Source organism: Neovison vison, chromosome 6 (assembly GCF_020171115.1).
Source record: "Neovison vison isolate M4711 chromosome 6, ASM_NN_V1, whole genome shotgun sequence".
Taxonomy (NCBI): Eukaryota; Metazoa; Chordata; class Mammalia; order Carnivora; family Mustelidae; genus Neogale; species Neogale vison.
This window is the reverse complement of record NC_058096.1, coordinates 123,147,740-123,171,698: the sequence shown is the minus strand read 5'-3', so window position 1 is coordinate 123,171,698 and position 23,959 is coordinate 123,147,740. Positions and strand designations below refer to the sequence as shown.

The 23,959-nt window shown below is 35.7% G+C and overlaps 1 protein-coding gene across 2 annotated transcripts in view; it reads right to left on the bottom strand.

Moving 5' to 3' along the window:
* Positions 1–23,959, bottom strand: part of POLQ (DNA polymerase theta) — a 162,584-nt gene that overhangs the window by 19,217 nt on the left and 119,408 nt on the right. For both annotated transcript variants that reach the window (XM_044252248.1, XM_044252249.1), the window contains 6 exons: positions 20,000–20,240; positions 14,992–15,185; positions 10,878–11,015; positions 9,242–9,416; positions 6,715–6,829; positions 5,785–5,906 (listed from right to left, as the gene is read on the bottom strand). In XM_044252248.1, the coding sequence (XP_044108183.1) occupies positions 5,785–5,906; positions 6,715–6,829; positions 9,242–9,416; positions 10,878–11,015; positions 14,992–15,185; positions 20,000–20,240 (985 nt within the window). The remainder of the gene's footprint in view (positions 1–5,784; positions 5,907–6,714; positions 6,830–9,241; positions 9,417–10,877; positions 11,016–14,991; positions 15,186–19,999; positions 20,241–23,959) is intronic.

Sequence of the window (23,959 nt, the reverse complement as noted above, 5' to 3'; positions counted from 1 at the left end):
TCCCTGACCAGCAGGGAGCCTCTCCCTCTGCCTGCCGTTCTGCCTACTTGTGCTCTCTCTTCAAATAAATAAATAAAACATTAAAAAAAAAAAAACCAAAAAACCTTTGCACAGTTCTGGTACTTCATAACTCCTTAAATAGTTGTTGAATGAATGAAGAAACTGGTTTGCAATGTGTGTACATTTTAAGTGGGCCTGAGAGAAACATGTGCTCTGCTTTGACAATAAAAACATTCAGTGGACTGTGGACTCTGAGAAACAAACTGAGGGTTTTGGGGGAGGGGAGGGGTTGGGTGAGCCTGGTGGTGGGTGTTAACGAGGGCACGTTTGCATGGAGCACTGGGTGTGATGCATAAACAATGAATCTTGGAACACTGAAAAAATAAAATAAAGTTTAAATTTAAAAAATTAAAAATTAAAAAAAGAAAAAAATTCAGTGGAAACAGTCAAGGGGTTGATATGTGGAGGATTACTTAGAGAATTCAGAGTTTATCTATGTAATGGAAATGACTGGATTAGATACACATGGCAAAAATAAAATTAAAAAGATTGTGGCTAAGAAAACAGGAGGGAAAATGTGACAGATATGACCACACATTCATTGCCATATTATAAAAAAGACATGCTACAAATCAAGAACAAGAGAAAATATAAAGAAGAGTTCACAGAAACAATCAAAAGAACCTTAAACATACTAAAGAATGCTCAACTTCATTCACAATAAAAGAAATGTGAACTAAAACTATAGCAAGAAACAATTTTTCTCTACTTAAACTGCAAAAATCCAGAAATTAGGTGGCACATTCTGTGGCAAGGTAGAGAAAAAAACACTGTTATTGGGAACTAAATGGTTACTGCCCCCTATTACAATGCAATTCAACAATATCTATCAAAATTGATCAGGTTTACACTCTGTGACTCAGCAAACCCACAGTTTGTTACACAGATGACCTGCACAGAGATTAAACTGGTTTACGTTCAAATTTATTTACTGATAATCAAAACTCTCTACTACAAAAACATAAAATGAAAAAAGGCACATAACAGTGTATCTGGAATCTTTATTTTTGTGTAAGAATAGGAGGAGAAAATATTACATATTCATATTTGCATACACTGCATAAAAAATACTACAAGAATATATAAGAAACTCATATAGGAGGTCATCTAGAAGAGCTATAGGCAATAGGATAGCTAGGACATGAAAGGAAGCAAACTTCTTAATACATACCTTTTATATATTTTGATTTTGAAACTATGTGAATGAATAAACAATTTAAAAATATATAATATTTAAAACAAATGACCACAATTTTTATGGCCTTCCTGCCATAAAATAAGGAAAAACTGACAAATCTGTTCTCAGATGTTAGAATAGACAGTGCAGGACTACAATCTCTAAGAAGCAGGGAGGAGATAGGGGACAAGGTGAGCCACGCAATAGTCTCAGATTTCTGAAAAGTGGAATTTACCAGAACACATTGCAGTGAAGGAGAGATGAAACAAAGCACTATGATCTGAGCTGAGGAAGCAGAGGCTAGAGTTTGTGCCTACCAAGGAGGCTAGAATTTATGGTAATTTGACCAAATACTGAAGGAGCGAAAAGTTCAGGAAACCAGACCAAAAAACCATACTAAAGAAATAACTGCTACCAAAGAAACAGCCACCATCACATAGTTGTCAGCTGAGCAACTACTTGAACAACAATCTCTTGAACGTTGAGAGATGTTCAAGCTGTGACCTGACCAAGTAGACAGACCTTGTTAACATGTTGAGCACCAAGTAGAGACCTCAACAAGGCCACAGCTTACAATCGGGGCTAATCTGGCCCTAGAAAAAAAGCCACTTTAAACATTTGCTAACAAAGTTTTAAAAGTCACAAAATGATCAAGCTGAATGTGAAAGTAATTGTCTGCCAGAGGAAAATGTTATTAATGACATTTATTATGACAGTTATTATTAAAGACTACAAAATCCCAAATCAATAATGTAGCAACCATAATGTCCAGCACACAATTAAAAAAAAAAACTAGACATAAGAATATCCAGGAAAATGTGACTCTGAGCAGGAGAATATTTAATCAATAGAAAAAGGACCCCAAAATTAAGAGATAGTGGAATTTTAAGTAGCTACCATAGATAATGTTCAGAATTTAAAGAAACATGCATATAATGATGTAATAAATGGTGAATTTCTGTAAGGTAATAAAAACCAGACAAAAAATCAAATGAAAATTCTAAAGCTAAAAATGCAATATCTGAAATGTAAAATTAACTAGAAGGATGTGACAGCAATTAGACACTGTAGAAGACAAATCCATGAACATATTTAAGAGTCAATAGAAAGTATACATTGTAGCACAGGATTTTAAAAAAAAAAAGGAGGGAGAATAAAAAAGAAAAAAGTTTTAGTGACCTGTGGGGCAATACCAAGTGGTATTACATATGTATATTTGGAGCAACAAGAAAGGAAAGAGGAGAGAGAAATGAACAAAAAATATTACAAGTGGGACATCTGGGTGGCTCAGTTGTTTAAGTGTCTGACTCTTGGTTTCAGCTAAGGTCATGATCTCATAGGTCATGGATCAAGTCCTGCATGGGGCTTTGTGCTCAGCTGGGAAGTCTGCTTGATGATTCTCTCCCTCTGCCCCACCCCCATGCTTGCACACACCTCTCTCTTATTCTCTTTCAAATAAATAAATCTCTTAAAAAATTACAAGGTTGGGGGGCACCTGGGTGGCTCAGTGGGTTAGGCCTCTGCCTTTGGCTCGGGTCATGATCTCAGGATCTTGGGATCAAGCCCCACATCGGGCTCTCTGGCGGGGAGCCTGCTTCTCCCTCTTTCTCTGCCTACCCCTCTGTCTACTTGTGATTGCTCTCTCTGTCAAATGAATAAATAAAATCTTAAAAAAAAATTATAAGAGGGGTACCTAGGTGGTTCAGTTGGTTAAGCACCTGCCTTTGGCTCAGGTCATGATCCCAGGATCCTGGGATTGAGCCCTGCTCAATGTTTGGTATGAAGCCTGCTTCTCCCTCTCCCTCTGCTTCTCTCTCTCTCTCAAATAAATCAATAAAATCTTTAAAAAAATAAGAGACTATAAAAAATTTAAAAATTACAAGAAATAATGGTTGAAAAAAAAAAAAGAAAAAGTTTCAAATTTACTGAAAAATATAAGCACATATATTTAAGAAAAAGACTAAGCCAACTTAGGATATCCAGCAAACTCAAAAGTCTTAGAAGCGAAGCATGAAAAACTACCCAAAGATTTTCAATAAAAAAATTTAAAAAGTATCCAGGGGAAGTTAGTTATATTATCTTGGAGGAGCAAGAAAAATGATGGTGTACTTCTCAATAGAAATAATACAAACCAGAAGTTAGTGGAAATATATATTTAAAGTGCAGAAGGAGAAGGACTGTAAATCTAAAAATCTACATCACATAAAATTATCTTTCAAAAGTGAGGATAAAATAAAGAAATATAGGGACATGGGAATTCTGGGATAAATCACTGTCAGTAGAACTGCATTATAAGAAACCTTAAAGGAAGTACTCTGGAAGAAGTACTTCAAGATTCCTTGAATTACTCCAAGAAACGAAAAGTGCCAGAAATGGTAAAAAGTGGACAGGTAGAAAAGACACTTTTTTAATTTCTTGATTTCTTTGAAAGATAATAGACTTTTAAAAGCAAAAATAATAACTATGGCAGAGTTTATAAGTCATAGAAATTAAATCTATTATATAAGGGGGAAATGGAAAAAACTTTACAGATGAAGTGGTGTAAGATTATTTGAAGACAGTATGTGATAGAATACATATATACATATTGTATATTCTGAAATATCTAAGATAGTTAATAATACAATAGAGGAAATAAAAAGAACAATAAAAGTAGTCACTTAAAGCTTTAAAAAATAAAGAACAGATAGAATAAATAAAATACAAATAACAAGACAGTAGAATTAAACCAACTGTATGCCAATGATTACTTTAGATGTCAATGGACTAAACACTACATCTAAATGACAGAAATTTTTGGATTTAATCCATATACATTAAATTTCAATAAACAAAAAATTTTAAAAAGCAGTATAAAATATTGTCATGTTAAATACAGTTTTATTGTTTAGGTAAGAATAAATTGATGAATGAACAGATAAACAAAATAAAATATATACATATAATCAAATATTATTCAGCCTTAAATAGAACAGGAATTCTTTTTTTTAAAACATTTTTTTTTTTTTCCCAATTTATTTATTTTCAGAAAAACAGTATTCATTATTTTTTCACCACACCCAGTGCTCCATGCAAGCTGTGCCCTCTATAATACCCACCACCTGGTACCCCAACCTCCCACCCCCCCGCCACTTCAAACCCCTCAGACTGTTTTTCAGAGTCCATAGTCTCTCATGGTTCACCTCCCCTTCCAATTTACCCAAATTCCCTACTACTCTCTAACGCATTTTAAAACATTTTATTTATTTTTTTGACAGAAGGAGAGAGAGATCGCAAGTGGGCAGAGAGGCAGGCAGAGAGAGAGGGGGAAATAGGCTCTGCACTGAGCAGAGAGCCCGATGCAGGCCTCAGTCCCACAACCCTGAGATCATGACCTGAGCCGAAGATAGAGGCTTAACCCACTGAGCCACCCAGGCACCCAAAAAGAACAGAAATTCTGACAAATACTACAACACGGATGAATCTTGAAGACATGATGCTAAGAGAAATAAACCAGACACAAAAAAAGACAAATACTGTATAATCCACTTATAGGAGATACCTCAAGTAGTCAAATTCACAGAGACAGTAGAATGGTAGCTGCCAGGGACTGGGGGCTGACAGTATGGGGGGAGAGTTACTGTTCAATAGATAGAGAGTTTCAGTTGTGGAAGATGAAAAAGTTCTGGGGATGGATGGTGATGATGGATGCACAAACCACCATGATGGGTACTTAATGCCAAGAACTGAATACTTAAAAATGGTTATAATGATATAGTGCTGATAGTTCACACTTAAAAAGCAAAACGGAAAATTACCAACCAGGTGACACTGTCATGGACCTAAATTCCTCCTTAGAATATTTTATGACAGAAATAAAACCAATTCAGATGGTTAACTGTACTCACCCAGCCTGCCAACTGGCAAAAGATAAAGGATCGAATGTATACAAATAGTAGGGATGATTTGGGAGTTAGATCTTGACTTCTAAATGTCTCATGACTAGAGTTTATTGAGTTCAACCTTTCATGAAAGGCCTGTGACTAGAGTACTAAAGAGGTCAGGCAAGAGAAGGACAGCCTTGGGGGTTACCCCTGCAATAGGAAACAGTGGTGTGCAGAGGAGAGAAGCAAAATAGCAAAGCACATCAGAGAAACAAGAAAATTGTGCCCTTAGAGATCAAGGGTGGACAGAAATTGAGGTAAGTGAGGATTAATTAACAGTATAAAATACTGTACAGAAGAGTCTGTACAAGGGTCTGTCAAAGAGTACAAGGATTAATGAAATCTGCTGGACATTGCAAAAAAGTTTACAATCACCTTGGAAAACATTCAGTAGACTGTTGTTGACAAGCATACATCACAGGAGTTTTCCACACAGCAGATCATGAAGACAATGACTGACTGACAACTTGGCTACACAAAGGGAAAAACAGGCTACACCAAAGAGAGGAAAGATGGAGGGACCAATGTGTATTTCTTAGTCTTATTCATAATGCAGGCTTTATCAGTGCTTTGAAAACCATTTCCATAGCAATGAGAAGCTCAGAAAACCATCTACTACCTTACCTGGAAAAGGCACAAAAGCATGCCGCATGCTTACTGAAAATGGCATTCCTCTGTCTGGGGCTCTCTCCTCCATCTGTGCCTGGTATCCAGAGTTCAGGCCACGGCTCTTTTTATCTCTTCCTCTGTCAGGCAAACAATATCAGCAGCTAGACATGAAGCAGTCTCAAATATATGAGAAAGGTCTCATTTTTCAGTGAAGTCAACAGTTTCATTGAGGAAACTTAAAAACTTTATCATTTGAAACTCACTTTAAAGATTTATTTATTTATTTATTTATTCGACAGACAGAGATGACAAGGAGGCAGAGAGAGAGGGAGAAGCAGGCTCCCCGCTGAGCAGAAAGCCTGATACGGGGCTCGATCCTAGGACCCCAGGATCATGACCTGAGCCAAAGGCAGAGGCTTTAACCCACTGAGCAACCCAGGCACCCCTGAAACTCACTTTAAAGCTTAACATAGATACTAGATTTTCTTTTTTAGCAAACATTCATTTAAACATGAAATAATGTATTTCTGTAACAGCTTTTGCCACAAACTGCTTCTGAAAAAATTATTGACATTTAGCTCAAATCAACAAATCTTTTTGGCCATATCTAACATAAATTATCTATGCTTTTCCTTCCCATCATGTGAATTTAGGGAGGGTAGAAGGGGGGAGAGGTTCTTGACATAGTTAAACTCTTCTCTGTAGCATATGAGTTAGAAAAGCACATTGTGCTGATTATTTAATTAGTGGTCCAGGTTTTCAGTCTTTCACCATCAACTAGCTTCTTTATAGGCAGACTCGGGATTTTAAATGGATAGTACCTAGAAATGTGTATGCCCAAAATAGAAAATTAAACTAACTTCATTATTTTATCCACTAGCCTTGTTTTGAGCCTTTCATACTCACAAAAGTATATTAACACAAATACAGAGAAATTGCATCTACCTGTTCATGGGAAGTAGGGCTTGGGAAGGTGGGCTCTCTCCTACTAGTGTTGGCATTTTGATCTCAAAATCTCTTGGCACATTCTGAATATTTGGTTCTGTAAAGGTTATTCGTCCTAAAATCAACAGAGTGAAGACAGAAAATTGAGAGGTTTGAGGGGATCTGACATTTATTTTCACAATAATTGCATTTCTGAATTACGCATTTTCGCCCTGCTAAACTAAAATAAATTTATAATTAAATATTTTCCATTATGTTCATGCATCTAACAATGATAAAATAAGTACAAGACCAATCCCAATGAAAATGAATATATGCATCAACTACAATAGAATGTTTTACATTAACCTAGCTCTCTAGAAAATAAGCCCATGATAAGAAGTAATTTGATAGGTTGAACTAGTTCTGTGCTAAAATGAATACCAGCTGTCAGTACTATATGAATGTTAGCAGGGGTATTAATGAGTAAAGACTAATCAAATGGATCCTAGAAAAAATTACTGTCAGAACCTTCAAAACTCAGGAATGCACAAGACACAGACAGAGGCTGTGAAGCAAAAGAGCAATTGGCTACTGGAAAGGGATAATCCGGTGCCCAAGAAGCCAGCTAATCTGTAGAAGATGGAGTAGTGAGAACTAATGACTGGAACATCACTTGCCAGACATCACCTGGCCACCTTCCTTCATGACCATCCTCATCAAGAGAACCAGTGGTAGCACTGACAAAGCTAGAGACTAGAATCAAGAGATTAATGAACTTTCTAGGAAAGAAAACGCTGTATGTTTTAATGCTGGTTTAATGGTTGAATTTTTCTGAAACACATAAGCAGTATTCAAAGAGTCTGCGTAATTGATTCTGTTATTATAGTTTTACAAAACATATATAGCAAAATCTTCTGTTTTATGATATGCTCTTCATTTTAATGGCTCTCTACCAGCTAGTATATATAATTTCAGTTTCTTTTGATGAGTCAGACATTTTAGGTACCTCAGATATTCTTTTTCTGAACAAACCCCTGATATATGTCCTTGTTATTTAGCTTTTAAGAAAAATTAGTGCTCAACGAATGGTAGGTATTAATATACTTATTGCCATTAAATGCCCTCTTCGATGTTATAAAACTAGCCAACAGCAGAAGGCATTCAAGTCTCTTGCTGACTCAGCACACTGTCTTGTTTTCTATAATAATATTCAATATTCAGGTCCATTTTTTGAATTAATGAGACTAACACTAGCAGACAAATAAGATGACAAAAATAAATTATAAAATATGAATGTAGCATCATGGAGATGAATTCTAATAATGAAATGGCTATGCTTTGCTTAGGTAAGCTTGTATTTCCAAAATATTCTTTAAATGTAGGCATAGTATGGTGAAAAACAATCAGAAAAAAAAATTGATTACTTTCTTTCTACTTTATTAGCAACAGATAAATGCAACACCTTTAGAAACTCTGGGCTTTACAGACCTGTACCCCTGGGGCTAATAACACATTATACGTTAAAAAAAAAATGAAAAATTATTTTAAAAAAAAGGAACTCTGGGCTGGTTTTGGTTTTTCACCAAGGATTTATTTTACATAAGTTTATATCATTAGCATATATCTCAAAATGAAATTTAAACACCAACAGGGCAAGAAATGGCTATGGTGATCTAAGAGTTTAGCTAAATACGGAAGAAGGAAAAGAATTTGTTTAGAACAGGGAATAAACAGCACAGAAAGAAGCAACCCCGCCTGGTGCTTCCTTCCATAATAATAGCAACAGCTGGTAAGGAGCCCGCACAAAGTGCTCTGCTCTATTCTAAACACTTGAAATGTATTAGCCTATTTAATCCTCAGCATGCCCTGGTGAAGTGAGACTATTATTATTGTGTTTTACACAGGAGGACACTCAGGCACAAAGCTACCTTGAATAAAGATTCAAACCTTGTAAAAGTCAGATATCAAAGCCCACATTCTATACCACCAAACAGTCTCTCCGATGAGAATTAATGCTGTCCTTTCTTCTAACTGCATTTGGCAGATACTTAGCTTTGCACTGCCTAGCACAAGAATGCTTTCTTCCTTACTAGGTTAGGTTACTCATACCCATCCCAAAAGTGCTATGAGATACCCAAAAGATTCTACAGCTGTTTTCTGGTTAAGTAAAATAAGACACTAATCTATTACACAGATGCCCTCCAGCATTACCTAGATTCATCAGAGAGACTCTTGGGAGGTTCAGGAGAGGGCTTGGAATGAAATTAGATGACTGACTCAAATAAATATTAATCTGAAGCACAGTCTCAGATATTCTAGTTACTCTATACAGTACTTGAAAGCTGGAACTCTATCTTACTAAATCTCATCTCTACAAATAGTATCCATCTATATTCTGGATGTAGGACGTGTTTCATAAATGTTTATGGAACTTCACAGAGTCCAATGATCAACACTTGAATTCTTTGCTCACCAAAGCAAATATTATATAAGAAAAGTTTTCTTTCAAAATCGAATATTATCCATATTTAAGATTTCTCATTACCTGTAGCAGTGTGTGACTGTGATACAGGATAGATTCTTTCCATTCCAAGAAAAGGATTTAGACGCTTTTCCCGCTGCAGAGGAAAGACCACTTTGGTAATCGCATTTGTGATTCTTCTCCACTCTAATATCAAGCCTGGTAAAGGATGTAATTCCTTTAATTTATTTAAAACATCCTGCCAAAGAAATATAATGAAGTAAGATCAGATTCTTGTCCAAATTCCATAGCAAACTAGACCCTCTCTTAGGTAAATAATATAATCTCAAAACTAAGTTTGTTAACTCCTATATCTACAACTCAAAATTACTGTTTGGGTTTTTGCATCACCATAATGATAAAACTATAGTAACTATAGATGGTAAAACGCAAACATGTTAATGCCAAATAATATCAACTTAGATCTACCTTAAAAAAAAAAATCAATGTCAACTTAGCAAGGTACTGTAATTGCCCAGTCTTACACCACCCAAGAATCTGTATCGTCCTTCCTTTGTCTATATTTTCTTCCTCTATTCTCATGTGATTGGAAGTTTCTCATTTTTTTCCCTTTTGCCCTAATACTGTGATCATTTCCATATCAAGGAAGTCAGAAGACATTCCTCTCTAAAACTAAACTTTCTATGCTACAGAGTTTGGGTAAACTGAAGAAACAGGAACTTGTGAGGTTAGAGGGGTAGATAAAACAAAAAGTTCTGTTACAGAATGAAACTGTGGAAACTTCCCAAGTCAGGTAAGTCATAGTTAATGACAGTAGGGTCAAAATGGCAACTTGGACTGCTCTTTCCTTGACTGTTATGGTGATACTTTCTACCCTAGTTATTTCTGAAAATTCATTCAGTAAAAATGTAACAATAAGCACTTTCTCTCTTGTCTCCTGCAGCATACAGTTTCCATGGATTGTAATTTACACTTTCACTTTGAAATTAGTAGATTAGATTCTTATTTTTTTTAGAAGTTTTTTTGTTTTGTTTTGTTTTTAAAGATTTTATTTATTTATTTGACAGAGAGAAATCACAAGTAGATGGAGAGGCAGGCAGAGAGAGAGAGGGAAGCAGGCTCCCTGCTGAGCAGAGAGCCCAATGCGGGACTCGATCCCAGGACCCCGAGACCATGACCCGAGCCGAAGGCAGCGGCCCAACCCAGAAATTAGTAGATTAGATTCTTAAACTCATGTTAACTTTTGCCCTATAATTTTGCCCTATAACTGAAAAATATATATAAATTTTGCCCTATAATTGAAAAACATATTTATTTGTAATGGCTTTCTTTTCTTTTTAAATTCTTTCACATCTTTGTTCATGTTCCTGTACTATTCAAATTATATTATACTTGAAGTCCAAGAATAGCAGATGTCAATAACTAAATAGTGACTATGGGTCTGAGTTCATACACCATTAACACTTTAATGATAGGAAGGACACAACTGCTAAATCAGATTTTGGTCCAGATTTTCCATGATGGAATGTCTCTGCAGTTTTTGCAGAAAGCCAAAACACAAACTAATTTGTTTTTATCTGGATACATTCAAATGATGAGCTATGCTGGGTCTTGACTTCATCTTCATTCTAAAAGTAAGTCAAAATGCTAAATGCTAAAAGTAAATAAAATTCTACCCTGCAACTGCCCCAAAGAGCACCTTACTAGTGCTGAACTGTTTTCCCAGCTTTAGCTTGCGTCCATTGTCATTCCCCCTTCTGGTAGAACCCAGAGTTTTCTTGCTGCTTTGATTTTTTATTTCTCCATTTGGTGGCAACTTCAATTCCAAAAATAAAACCTGCAAGAAATTAATGCTTCTTTAGTCAAGAATCAAATCACAAGCATTGTCATTCACAAAACATTTAAAAAAGTTATTTGAGAAGATCCATACAATTCAACATGGGTTGGGAGAACTTTTTATAAATTACCACATTTAATAAATAATGACAATGAAAATTTGTATGTCAAGTAGGCAATCTGTAACCTAATTTAGGCACAATAAGATTAATATCGATTAGAGGCTTTTAAACAGTAAAGAACACAGAAATATATACACTGTAATACAGTGTAGTTCCCCCCCATATGGAGGGAACCAAGACCAGGCCTCTGGGGCGGATGCCTGAAGACCCAACCAAGGGTTAGGGTTAGGGCCTAAGGGTATGGCAGACCTGCTCTTTGGGTTTTGGGGTGAGCTACTGGGGTGGGGGGGGATGCTGAGTTGAGGGCAGGGCTCAGGCTGAGTTTTATTTATCACTGAACAAGTGATAGATAAGCTATTGACCTTGAGACTTTAGGTTTCTCTGAAGACTGTGAACTCTCCTAAACACTCTTTGATGTGGTAACTAATCAACATGGTTGCTTAGTCATTTAAGCCTCAGTGAGGGCCAACATGGGAGGCTTTGTTGCTATTATATGATCACAAAAATCAGAGAACACGGAGGTAGAAAGGGATCAAAAAAGCCATCTGCTTCCACCACAGTAAGGCTAGACCCTATGAAACCCTGGACACAAAAAGTCAGGGGAAAGTGGCCAACCCAATGTAGGAATCAATAATGACAGCTAGGGGAGCTAATAAGTACCTACTAAAGAAACTAAGCCTACACAGGACATCCAGGATCCAGGTACTGGAGCAGAAGGAATATTCCATGTACACCTAAAATCACTAGCTCAATTTATAGGGTTTAAAGCTCAGGCGATTCAGAATACTATCTACTACTTCCATTCATTCATTCATATGCCTTGAGTGGGCTTTAGTGAACCTTGGATTATTTTCCCACTTAGTAATCCTAAAAATTAAGAACATTTGCATTATATAAGAATCTTTATTGGCCACAAGTTGGACAAGGGATAGAAGGAAAGATAGGCCTGTGTTACCTGTATCTGTATTTGTTATTCTCTAGAATAACAGTGATGATATAAACAAAGATCTGGTTCTAATTTTAAGTAGTAGGAATAACTGGAGTCTTAGGTATGAATGATACTGAGGCTTGCTATTGATGTTAGTAACTATTTTTCCTCAAAATTGTGTTATATGGGGCTGCATGTGTAGGGATCAGGGTTGTGTGGTAATGCAAATTTTGAACTGCATGGGGCATACTTATACATTAAAATATTGTTCATTGTTTATCTGAAATTCAAATTTAGCTGAATGTCCTGTATTTTATCAGGCAACTCTAGTACAGATATCAAAGAGTATATAAATGTCAGGAAAAGAAAGAGAATCAAATAATTGAATAGGAAATAGAAACATTATTTTTAAAGTTACAATAAATCAACAATCCAGGAAGAGAGACCTACCATAATTAGGACAACTCAAAGATCTCACCTTAATATTTATAAGCTCTTTATCTTAGATTTCTGTTTTTGGTGAAACCTTCAGAATTAATTGTGAAAACTTCATATAAATTACCTCTCCAGGTCTCAATGAATACATCTGTGAAATGAGGGGGGTGAACTGGATGAGGGTAAGAGGCACTAATATTTACTGAGCACCTACTATGTGTCAGCCATCATGCTGGGAGCTTTAACATGTGTCATCTCATGTCATATGTACAATAATTCTGTGACATTTCTGAAAAGTTTACACCAGTTGGAAAAACTTGCTTCAAGTTACATGGCCATAATGTAGAAAAATTAAGAATTAGAACCCATAGTCCTCTAACTCAATAGTCATTTTTCTTTTTCTCTAATTCATGCTTCCATCTAGACCAGAGATCAGCAAAGTTTTCCCCAAAAGGGCCAGATAACAGATATTTTCAGCTTTGCAGGTTTTACTGTCTGTCACAACTTCTCAGCTTTGCCACTACAGACCAAAAAGAGCCATAGACAGTAAGTAAATGAACAAGTGTGATTATGCTCCAATGAATTTTATTTATAAAAACAGGTGGCAGAACAAATCTGGCCCACATGCTATAGTCTGCCAATCCCCACTCTAGGCCAGTGCCATCCAAAATAACTTTTTGCAATAATGAAATTGTTCTATATTTGCACTCTCCATTATGGTAGCCACTTACCACATGTGGTTATTGAACATTTAAAATGTGGCTAACGTAACTAAGGAACTGAACTGATATATTTAAATTAATTTTAATTAAGTTAAATTTATTTATTTTAAAAGATTTTATTTGTTTATTTTATTAGAGAGAGACAGAGCACAAGCATGGGGAGCAGCAGAGTCATGGGGAGCAGTCAGAGTCAGCAGCAGAGTCAGGGGGAGCAGAGTCAGAGTCAGACACCCTGCCAAGCAAGGAGCTTGATGTGGGGCTCATCCCAGGACCCTGGTATCATGACCTGAATCAAAGACAGAGGCTTAACTGACTGCATCACCAGGTGTACCAATTAATTTAAATTTAAATAGCTACAAGTGGCTAGTGGTTCCTGTACTGGACAGCTCAACTCTAGATGATTAGAACTATCCTGCCCAGTTCAAAGATTCCCCTTAAAATTACCAAGGATTAACTAGTCAATATGTGAAACTGTTAGATTACCTTAAATATAACTTCCATTTAAAATGAAGGCCTAAGAACAAGCCAATAACATCAAAGGCCTTTTATTCTGGCCCAGAGTTTGGTCTATGGCATTAGTATCTGAATCACAAGGGGACGAATTCCTGCCTTTGTCCTAAGCCTACTTGTGCTGAAATCCAGAGATCCTCTGTTTTTCATAAGGTCCCTATGTAATTTTATGTGCATTCAGTTAGGTATTGGTTGGGGAGCTCCAAGCTAAAGAACTCAAAAGAAAAAATTAAACAAAACAAACAAAAAAACAGCACTACTGAATTCCATACAAATGTACCCTGTGATTTGGAAAAACAAAATTCCTCATTTTTTAAAAACATATAACATTGTGGCTTTATAAAAAGGGCATTTTTTATGAGTCTGTATAACATTTACTGAACATTTACTATGAGATGGGCATTTTTCTAAGTGTTTTATATTCATCATTTATTCCTCACAACAATTCTATGAGGTATTCCTATCATAACCCAGTTTACTGATGTAGAAATTGAGATACAAAGAGTTGATGTATTGTTCCAGGTTACAGGGTTAATAAGTGGAGGAGATGGGATTCAAACCCAGGAAGTCTGGCTTGAAAGTCTATGGTCTTCACAACATGCTACATTACTGAATTTCATCAACAATACACCTGAACTTCAATGCTATCAAGTATAAGCACCCACCCTATATTTGTAACCCTTCCACAACAACCCAATCTTTGTGGACTGTGGTGGGCAAAGGAAAGAACAGAACTCCAACCTCTGAAAATAAAAATAAGAATAAAGTGTGTCCAAATTTATGTGAAGTTTATAAAAATCTTATTTAGATTTTAAAAAGCAAACAATTCCCAAATTCCTTTTTCAGTAACAACTGAGCAAAATGCCCAATTTTATTGTCCAAAAAGGGATTTTAGGGTATGGAAGGGGTGAGAGTTCATGAAATTACTAACTTCATGGAGAAACAACTACACTGTTATGTAACAATCATTATGGATCATTTGTTCAACAAGTATTTACTGAGTACTTCCTCTGTTCTAGGCAAATCTCATGAAGCATACATTCTAGGAGACTTCTTTACTAACTTCTTATCTCGTAAACACAGATATAACTTATAAATTAGAAGCTAGAATATTCTATCTCCAGAGCACTCTGATAACTAAAATTTTTTTGAACTGTGCTCTTTGGTGTCTTCGGTGTTTACACAAACACATTTAGGAAATACACACACACACACATACATAATTTTTAATTCTAAAATTCCCCATTCCCGTGATACAACCTCAGCTATGTCGTCTGAACTGGTGAATGAAAAACTGTGTCCAGCTAGTTGATAGGCCTGAGTCTCGATTGCATCCAGCTTGGCTTGCATTACGTGTTTCTGACTTTCACATTCTGCGGTACTAAAGCCAATTCCATTTAGTTCTAGCAAAGCCAAGCAGTACTGAGAGGGCATTTCCACTTTACAAAAAATATCTGGAAGAAAAAAAGAAAACTAAAACATTAATTCACCAGTAAAGTGACAAGATCAACATCATCACCTAAACACAGATGGAATTTTTCTAGGCAAATTCAGAGATGCTACTCAAGTTATTCTTCATGATCCAGTCTCATGAGCAGCACTCTCAGGTCAACAAAGAAAGGCATAAAAGTATTTCCTACTTTTCTACTTCAGCACTAGACTACTACCCTTGTCTATATGGAGAGCAGAAAAACACAATCTTGTAACTAGTCTGGACTATAAGAGACTGCATTTCTCCCAAGATAATGTTTCTGCTTCTATTCTTCATAAGAGCATGAGAACCAAACTTATTTGCTAAACTGACTACAATGAGTTAACATCCTGAAATTATTTCTAATATTCCTGGTTCCATGGTATGCATGCTTACACAAAGAACTAAAAATGGAGGTTTTTTATTTCCCAATGCTCTTACCAAAGAATAAAGATTCCTGAACTAAGAATCACAGTATTTTTCTATCTGCTGACACTTCTCAAAAGAGTAGCCATGCTTTTTAACCACAACACAATTAAGTTTGAATATTAAAAAATACAAATAAAACATTTCCAAATATTTGAAATTGAAAACCAATCTTCTAAATAACTTAGGAGTCAAAAGTGTCATAATAAAAAATGTTAATAAGTATTTAAGATAAAATGAAAACATTACAGGTCAAAATTTTTAAGATATTATGCAAGTAGAGCTTTGAGGGAAATTTATAGCCTTTAATACCTCAATTAGAAAAGAAAAAAATGATTTGAAAACTAATATGCTTAGTGTCATATTTATGAATTTAGAAAAGGGGCTGCAAAATAAAGTCAGAACTAAAAATCAAAGGCAAAAGTTGATTCTTTGGAAAGACTGAAAAACTGAATAAACTTCTAGTAAGATTAAACAATAAATATGGTGAAAGAAAAAGGCAATGTAACAGATAAAGCATAGATGTATTAAAAAATCAGCAATAGCTTAATGACAATAAATTTGAAAATCTAGATGAAATGGATAATTCTTAAAAATATAGTTTATGATAATAAAAATATATTATATAACAATAATATAATAAAAATAGAGTTTACCAAAACATAAAGATATAATTGAATAATCTTACACTTATTAAAGAAATCAAAGTATTAGCTAAAAATATTTCCACAAAGCAACAATTTATAGATAAATGGTACCAAAATTTCAAGGAACAAACACAGCATTTCTACAATATATAAACTCCTCCTCCAAAGGAAAAAAAGAGATTATATCTATCAACTCATCCCATGAAACTAGAATAACTTTGTTACCAAAAATAAAGCACAAGAAAGAAAAATTACAGCCAATTTATAGCTGATGAATTGGCAAAGTTGAGACAATATTAATCAGCAAGATTTCTTTCACATTGTTGTTTAGAAAATAAAGGTATAGACTATTTTGGAAAACAATTTAACATAATCTTATAAAGTTGAATATTTCCATTCTTATGAATGGAAATTCATAAGAATTCCACACTCAAAAGAGCAATTCCACACTCAAAAGAAATTCTTGCCCACATGTACTAGGAAACATGTATATGTGTAAGAATATGTATACAGAACTACTTGTTATAGCAAAACAAAAAAACAAAAACAAGATAAAACAAAAAAAGAAACAACCCAAATATTCATCAACAGGAAAAGGGACACATGAATTTTGGCACACTCACCCAGTGATATATGACACAGCAGTGAAAATGAATAAATTATAGATTCTTACAATAACATGCCTGAATCTTACTAACATGATACTGGGTAAGAAGAGCTAGTCCCAATGTGATATGTGTTTTATAAAGCTCAGAAACAAGCAAAACTAATAATACATAATAATATATTGTTTGGATATATTTTAGCAAATACACACACACACACATATGCTAAAATTTATTAGCATATATATACTAAATTTTTTAAATTAAAAAATAAACAAAATTTAAAATAAAAAATAAGGGAATGATAAACATAAAAGTTGGGATGTGCAAGAAAGGAGGACCACATAGGTAGACACAAATGTCTATTACTAAAAGTGTGAATTAACAGATATTACATATTTTAAAAAAATAAGGAGATCAATGATGATACTGTACATGAAAGAAAGATTATGACAAATACAAATCTGTATAGTTGAGATCCACTTTAAAAAAGACAGAAACCAACTCACTCCTTCTCTAGAAAATCATCTATGTTCAAACCACTCTAGAAAGGACCTAACTGAGCCATGTGAAGAGAACAGGATATTTGGTCCTAAGTCACATTGAGCAAAGTCACACTGTTATTAAAATTGAGTCACACCCAAACAAAAATCAGCTCAGAGTGGGAGAAGTCAGCTGCCAGAACATACCCACCCAACAGGCAAGAAATGAGAAAAGAAAAAGATGAAGATTCTAGAGATCCTTCAAGGACATCCTGAAATAATCATTTTCAAAAAAATTTGACAGTTGTTTACATTCTCTCTAAAAACTTTATCTCAATGTGCTTCTATTCTATGGACTCTGAATAAGAAAGACTCTGCACTGTACCAGAATGCATTTAATAATCAGTTCAAAATTTTGAACTGTTATATAGTATAAAATTGAAAAGAAAACAGAGTGAGGAAAGTGTTCGTCTAGCATGATGGATAGTAGATTAGTATATATTACATAAAGAATTCATTTAGTGACTCTATGGGCAAAAGATAGATTGTTTATGATACAAAAGATACAAAGAAACTTGAAAAACTATTTGACCTCATAAGTAACTGAAGACACACAAGGGAAAAGATACCTACTTTCAGCTGGAATGCCATTAAGTAGAGACCTTCAGGAAAATAATTTGATATTGTTGTTATGGACAATACAAATGTTTCATTGATTCTACTACTTGGAAAATTATACTTAGGAGATAATCCAAGAAAAGGAAAAGCTAGGAATTACCCATTTCAGGTTAATAAGGGAAGAAAACCTAAATGTCCAATAGCTGGTAAATTATGTGGTTTAAAAAAAATATATTTTTTTAGTTGGTGAATTACTAAGCAAATTCTTTTAGCTGTTAGTGGCAGCTATTACATATGTATAAACCAAAGCAACATGAAAAATTATTAGTGAAAAAGCAATGTAAAATTACCTAATATAATTATAATAATTGGTTAAATAAAAACTAAAGAGCAGAGGATTTGAAATAATGTCTCAGGGTAGTAGTAATATAATCTTTATATAAGAATCATTTCATTTAAAAAAAATGAAAAAAGTGATTTGATTATTTGATTATTTGCATTAAAAAAAGAGCTTTCAAGGCACACTGAAATTGTAAAAGTTAAAAATACCAAATCTAGATTGTTTCTTATACTTTTCTGGAAAGGAAAACCATACTTTCCTTTTCCTATAGATGAAAAATTGTCTTTAAGAGTGGAAAAGTTCCCTCCCAAAGATATTGAAAGCTTTTAATTTTGTTAATGGGCAACAAATGTTCATAAAAAGTTACAGATTAATCCATATCACCAGCACCAAATGTTAGATTCTTTTTTTTTAAATTATTTATTTCTTTTCAGCTTAACAGTATTCCAAATGTTAGATTCTAAGGGCAAAGCTGACTGAGGGAAAGAGAGCTGCGTTCGTTCAGCTTTATCACCCATGAATGTAGAAGCAGTCTTGTGGCATATGTACCATATACTCCAACTCCTTGGCCTGCCTGCATTAGAGAAGCTGAGTTTGAAACATTTCGGTGTATGTTCAAGAGCTGCTAATTAACATTGCTTAAGCAAGTCTCCTATGAACAAACAAGTCAGTTTGATCTTTATATTATTCTATCCCAGTGATGCTGGGGAGAACATTACTAACAGCAGGGAGACCTTATACTAGTCGTAAAAAATCATCATCACCATCATCATCATCTAACACAGTAATAAGCACCCAATCTGGCAAACACTGAATTAAGTTCTCTCTCATTTAATATCTATAACATTATAAGAAATAGATTTAAAGAGTGTCAGTAGCTTGCCCAAGGCCTCTCACTAATAAGTAATACAGCCCAGATTTAACCTGGTCTGTGAAAATTCATCAATCTGTTATTTCTAGTATTTATTATTAATCAGGCAATAAAATCACAGTTTAAATCTTCTCACAATGAAGTCAACTTTGTTCCACTTCATCATTTCTACCATAAGCATACGATATGCTCTCTGAAGTCAAGGTACTCACTCTGGGCCAAGAGACTGCACAATAAGCCCATGCTATTTATCATGACATAAAAATTCACATGAATATTCTTTGCTAAAGAAATAATGATTTATAGTTCTAAAAAGAAAATACGTCACTTTTTAGATTCCATAACAGATTAATCCCTGGTGGTCTAGTGGTTAGGATTCGGCGCTCTCTCTCCATAACAGATTAAGTTTTAAGTGTGAATAAAAATCGCTGGATAAAGTTCAAATATAAAATTAGCAATAAATTATAAAATGCCATGAATTTTCTTCATTACAATAGAGTCTGAGGTCTGCAAACTAGTGCCAAACCAGGGCCAGACGCCTGTTTATATAAATAAAGTTTTATCGGAACAGTTACTTTCATATTGCCTATGGCTGCTTTTGTGCTATTATGGCAGAGTTGAATATTTATGATCAAGACTGCCTGGGCCTCTACAGAAAGTTTGTTGACCCTATCCTAGAAAACCCAAAAATAAAGTTTGCGTTAGAAGTGTGATAAAGAGTGATAAAGACCCGTGATCAAAAGTGGCTAAACACAGAACTGTCACCAGTCTGGAACAGCATGAAAATGCCAGCAAAGGTTGTTTTTACCTTGAAGGTTTTCCTTCTTCAACAAAGAATTGAGTTGATTCATAGCATTGAAGGTGAGAATGGACTCTACAGATGCTCTGTATCTCCCAGAATGCTCAGTGCTGACATTCAGCCCCAGACTCTGAATTCCTTGTCCAGTCTCTATCCCTTCCAGGAGGGGAAGCTCATGAGGAAGAAAACTGGAAACTATGCTGTGAAGAGTTGGCTCCTTAGAATCTGGATCTAGTAACCAGCACGCCACCTAAATGGGTTCAAAGACATTGGTACACACTTAAGTTAAAAAGAGAAAATGCTCATTTCTAATCTCACTCCTTTTCACTTAATACTAATTCAGTGGTATTCCCAGGAGAGGAGAACAAAAGTGTAACTGTAAATTGTACAGGAACTCATTTTTGGTACGAGTGAGAGCAGTTTTCAAAAAAAAGAAAACTTATGACTTTTCCATTGCAGCACTCCTGCTGATCTGGTTCTGAAATAGCCTTGAAATCCAAGTGCCTCTCAGATAATTAAAGCCATATTTCTGAAAATATAGATGAAATCTTCTCCAAAAAGGCTGATTTTGGCTAAGCTACTGTAATAAAGATGGGCCTATATAAGTTTTAGGTTTTTAAAAGTTCTTTCAACATCATAAGAAGTGATACCATTAAAACTTTATACCCCAAATTTTAGAAAGCCTCTAGGCTTTGCCCTCAGGATGAGGGCCTGCCAACAGGGCCATCCAACAAACCATTTGACTGCTAATTTTAACTTCCCTGCCAGATTAGAAGACCTGTAGTTTCATGTGTGCGTGTGCACGTGACTTTTATTTCCTTTTCTTAAAATTTAAATTCAGTTAATTAACATACACTATATTATTAGTTTCAGAGGTAGAGTTCAGTGATTCATCAGTCTTATATATATAATACCAGTGCTCATTACACCACGTGACTTCCTTAATATCCATCACTCAGTTACCCCATTCCCCACTCCCCAGCAAGCCCGTTATTTCCTATGATTAAGAGTCTCTTATGGTTTATCTCCTGTAGTTTCTAACACTAGGTGATCTAGCAGATCAAAACTCAATTAGAATAAGGAAACTTAAGCCCTTTTCATAATTCTGGCAATTACATGACTCAATTACTTCTTCTGTACTTTAAGAATGTAGTTTGATACAGAAGAGTGATATTGTGAATTGTAATAAGAAATATAAATTTGGCCTTTGTCCCCATTTCTATCACAGAACTTCTAAAACCTTGGAAACTTCCTAAATTGTGAGATAAAGGTATCTTTTGTCATGTTAATGAGATGACTTTAGAAATGCCCCTAGGTTACCTAAGGATGGGAGTTGGCTACCAGAGGAACCAATCCTGTGATTGAAGGGTTGGAACTTTCAGCCTGACCCCTTGACCTGCTAGGAGGTGCCTGGATGTTGAATTATCACCTATGACCAATGATTTAATCAAACGTGCCTATGTAATGAAGGTTCCATAAAATCCCAAAATGACAGGGTTTGGAGAGCTTTGAGGCTGATGAACACAGAGGTGCTGGTAAGAGTAGTATGCTTAGCCTGAGCATGGAAGCTCCCCTCCATCTGATTAATTGAATCTGAAAGGGGAGGAGGTCACAAGAACCTCTCATTTATAGTCAGTCAGAAATAGAGGTAAGAACCTGGACTTAGAACTTACATCTGACATCCCTGTCAGATGTCCTTGGAGGGAGGGGAATCCTTGGAATATCTAGTCTATAGTCAGTTGGTCAGAAGCACAAGTGTTAACTTGGGCTTGCAGCTGGCCTCAAAATAGCGGGCACTACTGTGGCACTGACCCTTAACCTGTGGAATCTGATGCTATCACCAGGGCTGAATTGTAGGAAACCCAGCTAGTGTTTCCAGCATGTCTTGATGATATGGGAGAAACCCTACAAACACATCAGAATTGGTCTCAGAACAATTTTACTTGGTGTCAGAGAAGTGGGTCTTACTAGAAGGGTCTGGCTCACAGAAACACATGGTTTATAAAAAGAAAGGATAAAAGGATGGGGGATGATGATGCTTTTTGATCCTTGGATGGCTACCTAGTGACCCATGTATGAAACTGTATCTACACTACAGTTACTAAGGGTAAAATTTACTAATGCAATTTAGAAATGGCAGACCTAACTCCTGAAGAGTTGGCTCACTGGATATATAAGTACATGAAAAGTAGTAAGCACACTAAGCATACAATCTCTTGGTTACTGTTATCTGCGGTAGCTAAATAAAAGTAAAGGAAAGTGATAGGTCTGGGAATTATTGGTGAACAAACTCTGATCTAAGTTGGTCTGAACCTCAAGTCAACTATTCAGGGGCAACATGAAACAACCCTAAGACCTCTGGTCACCAGTAAGGTAATCAACGTGGGAGCGAAATACCTAGAAACTATCGAAACCAGGAGGTATAGTATGATAGAGTTGTTTTATTTTGTGGATCAGTATCATCAACTCTGCATCAGTAATGCAGAGAACCACTAAAATGGATTATGAGAGTAATTTAGGAGTGTTTGGTTTGGGATGCTGCGGAATGGAAGAGCAGAGGGTTGATGTAGGACCCAGAGCTCACTATGGTACAATTCAAGTTGAGTGTATGTGATCCAGACACATGGGAGTTTATTCCTATGAGAACAGCTAGTCTGGTGTATTGGATAAAAACCATTATAAAGTCCGTTTACACTGAAAGGGGGACTGTCCCTCTTCTCTTATAAATGCCAACTGGAACACCCCAGATTAAGCAATTGATATTCTTCATGTGCTTCACATGCTTCAAAGCAGTCCCATATGGGACTGCTTTATAACTGAGATATTTACCTGCTGAAATCTAACCATTACTCAGGTCATAGTAAATGCTCTGGTTTAAGGCAGCCCATTTCACACAGGTACCCCATATAACCTTATTGTTGCAAAACTGAAGGACAGTTTGGAAAGCCTCTTGAAATTTGCCTTCTCAGCTTCCTCTCATAGGCTTTACAGATGGTAATAAAAACATTACGTTTATTGACAAGAGAATGGGAAAAGTCAGGGGGAGGTCAAGAAAGTTCCCAACAATGTGGAAATTTTTAAAACGTTAAGAAATAAGGTGAATGTGAAGCAAATATTGATAGGAGCAAGGGAAAGAGGAAACAGAAAGGAAAGAGTCTCAGGACTCACACCAGCAGGATGGAAATTTTTAGATGGTTATTAAGAAATGTGATGAATAAAATGGGTATTGATGGATTAAAAAAAGAGGTTTTAATAAAGTATCACCAAAGGTTGGGTGGATTAAATCAACCCCCATTAAAGGGCCCCAAACAGGAGCACCTGGGTGGCTCAGTGGGTTAAGCCTCTGCCTTCAGTTCAGGTCATGATCTCAGGGTCCTGGGATCGAGCCCCACAGATTAATCAAGTTAAAGACTGATAAAAGAGCTGGGGCCCTTTGGCTCAACCCCTCCCTGGGAACCCAAAGCCTTTCAGAGAACAGTGGGTAAAACTATCAGGTGGTAGAAAAGAGAAGTTCCCAGGACTCCCTGGAGGGAGATCTAGGAACCTTGGTACTAGAACCCATTGATAAAGCCTTGGCTTGGGCTACAGTAGAATAAGAGAATTGCAAAAATTTAATGGTTGATAGGATTATGTAAACTGGAATGTTTAAGCAGGTATTATATAAAGAAGTTGTATCTCCTTGGGGTGCATGGATAGCTTAAGTATCCATTTAAGTATCTGCCTTTGGCTCAGATCATAATCCTGGGGTCCTGGGATCAAGTCCTGGCTCCCTGCTCAGCAGGGAGTCTGCTTCTCCCTCTCCTTTTGCCCCTCCCCACACTGGTCCTCAGGTGAGCACATGTGCCCTCTTTCTCTCCAAATAAAATCTTCACAAAAAAGAAAAAGAAGTGATATTGTCTTTAACTGAACATTTTATGGTAATAGTATTACATCTGCCTGGGGAACATTTCCTCAACCTATCTAGTTTTA